At 44.0% G+C, this 7,284-nt stretch overlaps 1 protein-coding gene across 1 annotated transcript; it reads left to right on the forward strand.

The window, feature by feature from the left end:
• The first annotated feature begins 633 nt into the window (after positions 1 to 633).
• On the forward strand, positions 634 to 4,460 carry LOC122931904 (tubulin alpha-1A chain). The gene is made up of 4 exons (XM_044285976.1): positions 634 to 821; positions 1,841 to 2,063; positions 3,041 to 3,189; positions 3,272 to 4,460. Exons 1-4 carry the CDS (start codon positions 819 to 821, stop codon positions 4,250 to 4,252), a joined length of 1,356 nt encoding a protein of 451 aa, XP_044141911.1. The 5' UTR covers positions 634 to 818; the 3' UTR covers positions 4,253 to 4,460.
• The last annotated feature ends 2,824 nt before the right edge of the window (positions 4,461 to 7,284 follow it).

The following is a 7,284-nucleotide window of genomic DNA, read 5'->3' on the forward strand; positions in this document are numbered from 1 at the left end:
GTATATTATATATATATATATAGTGTATATACCGTGTATTATATATATATAGTGTATATATCGTGTAATATATATATAGTGTATATATCGTGTAATATATATATAGTGTATATACCGTGTATTATATATATATATATATATATATATATATATATATATATATAGTGTATATATCGTGTATTATATATGCTGTATTACACCAAATGGCCATGACACCTGCTGCACCTCCCCCCATAGTAGGTGGCTCTATAGCAAACAGAAAATGATCTGTATCCTTGGATTTCTGAGGTCTGATGTCTTGCTCCTTGCTAACCACCGCTGACTGCATTACTACAGATGTGCTGTTCCGGCCACGTCTATAAAATGGCAGGAGCCTGGTAATAACGGTTACTGGGAGGACGACTGGCTGTCTACAACGTTATGACGTGCTATTTTCCTATGACGTCACATATAACGGGAGGTATTACCGGGGGTCGAGCACATCTGCGGCCCTTTGTTAGGAGACCCCCTGTTCCGGTAAGGGATGATGGACGGGTGGGGGTCCCCCCTGCCTCTTTGTCCCACACTCCCCATGAAGGGTCGGGCGGATTACCTCATCCCATCAGCCTGTGGCCAATCACAGATCGGCTCGCTCGGCGCCGGCACCAATGAGAGATCCTCCAGCCCGGTCTCCTTGACGACGCGGTTGTATATAACGGGCAGCTTTGGACCATGTGTTGCAGGTTCTCTTACACCGACCTCCTTAGAGTCGCATTGTAAGAAGGCATCCTTCTCCTCCTTCCTCTCGCCCTCTTCTCTGAAGCCTTCAAGCCGCAAACATGGTAAGAAGACTCCTGACAGCGGTGGGGGAGGGTGGAGAAGGGGGCGGGGGGGATGTTATTCTGACAGCGGCGAGAACAAAGGGCGGCTTCTGCATTGTTCTCCTGTGGTAGGTGAGGCGGTTGCCATGGTGACAGCGGTGCTCGCTGCAGTCAGGGAAAGATGGCGCCTGAGCCGTACAGACAGTACATTGTGTGCGCACCACGCCCTGTCATCCAGACGTGTCCTCCTTCCAGCACAGCCGTGCTCCTCACATTTTCCTGGAAACTGTTCCTGTGCTGTCCCATTAACCCTTTGTGGCCAGGGCAGACACAATAGAGTCACCTGTTGGCACTGCCAGGCTATCTGCCTATAGCCATCATAATTGGTACCCAGCCAAAACAATTATTAATCTTATCCTGCGCCCACATAGTGCCAGTCTGGGTGGTGTCATGCCAGTGTAATTCAATTTTGTAATTTTACATAGCAGAACCTGACCTGTTGAAGATATATATATATATATATATATATATATATATATATATAAAATATCTCCAGCATGGGTATGCGGTGCTGTATGAATGGAGGCATTCCCCCCCCCCCCCCTATCAGATGATAGATGAAGGCTCTGCAGTCAGGGATGGTGATGTAATGGTGATCTGTCTTGTTTGAAGCGGGTAGCTAGGAGATGTGGGCTGGGCACCCCTGGGAGCAGACGTCCCCCACCTTCTGTCATGCAGACTGCTGGTTGCAATGCTGCAGTGGGTGTGGCGTGGGCTGTCAGCGCCGCTCATTGTTTCCCATCCACCGCCATAGAGCAGCCTGGAGATATTCCACACTTGGATCGGATTGGGATTGCTGAGCCTCCCTCCTACTTATCTCTCCTGTATTTCCTTCTCCTGACATCTGTTTAGACGTCCCCACCGTAAAAATCAAGTGCGCCGTAAACACGGGCGAGTGATTACCGTTTAAGACATATTAAAGCTGACGAATATTGCCGCGACACTAAACAGTGACAATCTGTTCTTTGTCTCCTGTGCAGCGTGAGTGTATCTCCATCCACGTTGGTCAGGCCGGTGTACAGATTGGTAACGCCTGCTGGGAGTTGTACTGCCTGGAACATGGCATCCAGCCTGATGGACAGATGCCCAGCGACAAAACCATTGGAGGAGGCGATGATTCCTTCAACACTTTCTTCAGTGAGACTGGAGCTGGCAAACATGTCCCTAGGGCTGTGTTTGTGGACCTGGAGCCTACAGTCATCGGTGAGGACAATCTCTACTGGTTAAATACAGAATGATATGTAGATACTACACAACGCGTTTCTGGGCCACAATACTAAGGCATTCATTAGAGCCCATAGTATATTCATCAGAGCTGGAATCTCCATCTATTGCTTAGCTGCTCTCAATAGATGCGGTTCTCCTTCTAGTTCTTAATTAAATATATACATTTATAGTGTGAGGACCACAATACCTAATTTTTACATTTCTGTAAGGTTGTTTCCAGTGACACCTGAAGTGGTCAGTCATTTTCACAGAAATGAGTCTCAATATAGCACAGTCATTAGAGTATTCTTACATCTTATAAAACATTGAAGACAGTTTCAGACAAGCGTGAAACATGCTTCATGTGGGAGCGTTAATTCCCGTAGTGACCTCTGCTCCTTTGACGTGACCACATGGCAGTACAATGATGCTGTGCTCGGTTGTAATGATTTGTACTGAACATAATGCCATCTGTACAGATCATTACAGTGGAGGTTGGGCAGAGACACACAGCATTATAAATCAGTATAATGCCCCGTGGTCTGTTCAGAGGAGCAGAGTTCACTATGGGAATTCACACTCCCACAAGGAGCAGTGAACACGCCCATCTGAAACTGGCCTTAGACAGACATTGGAAGGACACAATCCTGCCATGCACATTGATTTACAAGGCGAGGCCTAGGTGAAACCCATTTTCAGCTAATCGGTAGGACTGTTACCTTCAAGGCAGCCACCAATGAGACCCTCAGAAACATCTGATTGACATGTGAGAAGATGCATTTAGTAGAACCCTTCAATAATCAGATGATGTCAGCGTCATGCTGCACCATGTCTCGTGTAAGGCGTGTATAGTAGCGCTGTTCTGAACATTACACGAGCCTTCAATCATCACAGAGAAGCCTCGCTGTTGTCATCAATTGGTTTCCTGAATAAAGCTTCTATTCATTTTTATACAATTATGTCTATCTATGCAGATGAAGTACGCACCGGGACATACCGCCAGCTATTCCACCCAGAACAACTGATCACTGGAAAAGAAGATGCTGCCAACAACTATGCCCGTGGTCACTACACTATCGGCAAGGAAATCATTGATCTGGTGCTTGACAGAATCCGCAAACTGGTAAGTGACTATTTCTGTAGTGAGAAGCACTTTATCACATGTTAAAATATTTCTCACTCAAATGTTTTTTTTTTTTCCACAGGCTGATCAGTGCACAGGTCTTCAGGGTTTCCTGGTCTTCCACAGCTTTGGTGGTGGGACTGGTTCTGGCTTCACCTCTCTGCTGATGGAACGTCTCTCTGTTGATTATGGAAAGAAATCCAAGCTGGAATTCTCCATCTACCCAGCTCCCCAAGTGTCCACTGCTGTTGTTGAGCCCTACAACTCCATCCTGACCACTCACACCACACTTGAGCACTCTGACTGTGCTTTCATGGTAGACAATGAGGCCATCTATGACATCTGCCGTAGAAATCTAGACATTGAGCGCCCAACTTACACCAATCTTAACAGGCTGATAGGTCAGATAGTGTCCTCCATCACAGCTTCTCTTAGATTTGATGGAGCCTTGAATGTAGATCTGACAGAGTTCCAGACTAACTTGGTGCCCTATCCTCGTATCCACTTCCCTCTTGCCACCTATGCCCCAGTTATCTCTGCAGAGAAAGCTTACCATGAGCAGCTTTCTGTGGCTGAGATCACAAATGCTTGCTTTGAGCCAGCCAACCAGATGGTGAAATGTGACCCACGTCACGGTAAATACATGGCTTGCTGCCTGTTGTACCGTGGTGATGTGGTGCCCAAAGATGTCAATGCAGCTATTGCCACCATCAAGACCAAGCGTACCATCCAGTTTGTGGACTGGTGCCCAACTGGTTTTAAGGTTGGTATTAACTATCAGCCACCAACTGTGGTTCCTGGTGGGGATCTGGCCAAAGTACAGCGTGCTGTGTGTATGCTGAGCAACACCACTGCTATTGCAGAAGCCTGGGCTAGGCTGGACCATAAGTTTGACCTTATGTATGCCAAGCGTGCCTTTGTCCACTGGTATGTAGGTGAGGGTATGGAGGAGGGAGAGTTCTCTGAGGCTCGTGAGGACATGGCTGCCCTGGAGAAAGATTATGAAGAAGTTGGTGTAGACTCTGTGGAGGGAGAGGGCGAGGAGGAAGGAGAAGAATACTAAATGTCAAAACGGTGCTGCTTTTCACAGGGAATAATGTAACATCTGAGAATCACACACATTTTTTTACTCAGCCAGTACGTTTCTGTGTAGCAACTTTATGTTCTAATGTATTTTTGCTGCATTTAACTGTTCTGGTCCAAAACACTTGAACAATTTATGACATCTCCATTGTGGATTTGTCAATAAAACATTCCCTGTCTTAAACTCATATTTTTGGTGGTGTATTTCTTTATTCATATTTCATTTTATTACATTTCCAATGTATCTAGTACATACAAAAGTCAGCTCATGAATGTCCTTGAGAAGCCATGCTTCACAGCAGGATGCCAAAGCCTCTGGAAAGGAAAAGTTTGTATTCCAATTATCTTGTTAAAAGAATCCTGCCATGCTGTATTGAAGTCCTCTCTGTGGGCAGCATGTTATGGAGAAGGATCTGGGTGGATTTATATACGTGTTTGCAGGAAAAGACTTGATATAAATTTTATTCCTTTAAATTTCACCTTTTGTTATGCTCAGGAGTCCAGTGGGCGGTCTTGTTAGTGATGGACACCCTTAGCTGTATGACACCTTTAGTTTGGGACCACCAGCAATCATACATACATTTATCACCTATCTTGGGGATAATCCTATTAAAATCACTGTAAATAACAGATCAGATTGCAGAAACGTTGTCCCCTTTATATAAACATACCTGTTCTCATAATACATATATAGGACTGCAGAGTATTTCATGGACTTCTAAGATGCCACCAAAATACATATGGTTGTTTATGAGCCTGTAGTTTCTTAAAGGACATCATACTGCAGGTTTTTAGAAAGCTGAGTCAATAAGCACAGGGGATTTGAATATTCCTGCAGCCCTAGCTGTATGATTGAAACGAGTCTTACATTTCTGATCATTACTTTTCATGTCATTTCACAGTATATTGCACTTCACTTTGAATTTGGGTATGTTCACACATAGGATTGTGGTCCAGCACAAAGCTGCCTACGACCTGTGGCTGAGGCTTAGTGTACGCTCCAGCTGAGCCCTATGTTTGGCATATATGCTGGGAAAAGATCTCTTACCTGTCAAACATATCCTTAAAGGATAACTGTCACATTTAGACCCTAATTTCAATTTTCCTATATGTAGTTACTAATAACATGATATTCCAGAATCAGTTACTATTAGACTGACTTACCCCATATTTAATAAGATTCATCCATTAGCAACCAGTCTGCATAAAACTGCAATTTCACTATTCAGTTAAGATGGCCGCCACTGCCCTCACCCTGAGGCTAATCCCGCCTGCCCTCACTAGCCAGTGACAATAGCCCCCCAAAAGTGTCAGTAACCAGAGCCCTCCCCCTAAAGGATTAATCTCCTGCAGCACAAAGGGGTCCTCTTACCACATGTTGCCTTAATTTATACACTGAGCAGATGGCAGATCTCCCTTCCCTGGTCTGCGCTGCTTCAGCTCTGCATCCTCCAAGTCTGCTGAGTGAGGGAGCATCTGCCAAGCGCAGGGACAGGGAGAAGTGCACACAGCCCAGGCACTGTTATCAGCTGCTGGGGAGGACCTGGCTTTAATCATTCACTTAAAGTCCCTGGCTGTCAGGAATGTGACCTTGCACGCTGCGTGCTTCTGTGTCCTCCGTCCTTCAACACATAGATGGACCATGCCTAGCAACCCTATTTTAAGCACAGGTAAAAGTAGGCAGTACAGGGAACAAAACTGTGGAATTAAGGGGTAATTGAACACACAGTGAAAAGTTTAAACAGGGCCACCAAGGTGATATTAATCCAATACTCCCCCCCCCCCCAAAAAAAAAATGACAAGTTATACTTTAACCCCTTTGGGACACAGCCTTATTTCACCTTCAGGCCATTTTTTGCAAATCTGACCAGTGTCACTTTATGTGGTGATAACTTTAAAACGCTTTGACTTATCCAGGCCATTCTGAGATAGTTTTTTCATTACATATTGTACTTCATGACACTGGTAAAATGAAGTAAGAAAAAATAATTTTTATTTATAAAAAAATACAAAATTTAGCAAGAATTTGTAAAAAATTGCAAATTTCCAAGTTTCAATTTCTCTACTTCTATAATACATAGTAATACCTCCAAAAATAGTTATTACTTTATATTCCCCATATGTTTACTTCATGTTTGGATCATTTTGGGAATGATATTTTATTTTTTGGAGATGTTACAAGGCTTAGAAGTTTAGAAGCAAATCTGAAAAATTTCTTCAGAAATTTTAAAAAAAACAATTTTTAGGGACCAGTTCAGGTCTGAAGTCACTTTGCGAGGCTTACATAATAGAAACCACCCAAAAATGACCCCATTCTAAAAACTACACCCCTCAAGATATTCAAAACTGATTTTACAAACTTTGTTAACCCTTTAGGTGTTGCACAAGAGTTATTGGCAATTTCTTGCCTTTTAAATGGGGTTGGGACCATCAGTTGCATTGTGGAGAAGTTAGGTGGATACACAGCTGATAGTCCTACTGAATAGACTGTTAGAATTTGTATTATGGCAAGAAAAAAGGAGCTAAGTAAAGAAAAATGAGTGGCCATCATTACTTTAGGAAATGAAGGTCAGTCAGTCCGAAAAATTGGGAAAACTTTGAAAGTGTCCCCAAGTGCAGTCACAAAAACCATCAAGCTCTACAAAGAAACTGGCTCACATGCGGACCGCCCCAGGAAAGGAAGATCAAGAGTCACCTCTGCTGCGGAGGATAAGTTCATCCGAGTCACCAGCCTCAGAAATCGCAGGTTAACAGCAGCTCAGATTAGAGACCAGGTCAATGCCACACAGAGTTATAGCAGCAGACACATCTCTAGAACAACTGTTAAGAGGAGACTGTGTGAATCAGGCCTTCATGGTAGAATATCTGCTAGGAAACCACTGCTAAGGACAGGCAACAAGCAGAAGAGACTTGTTTGGGCTAAAGAACACAAGGAATGGACATTAGACCAGTGGAAATCTGTGCTTTGGTCTGATGAGTCCAAATTTGAGATCTTTGGTTCCAACCACCGTG

The sequence above is a fragment of the Bufo gargarizans genome, chromosome 3, assembly GCF_014858855.1.
Source record: "Bufo gargarizans isolate SCDJY-AF-19 chromosome 3, ASM1485885v1, whole genome shotgun sequence".
Taxonomy (NCBI): Eukaryota; Metazoa; Chordata; class Amphibia; order Anura; family Bufonidae; genus Bufo; species Bufo gargarizans.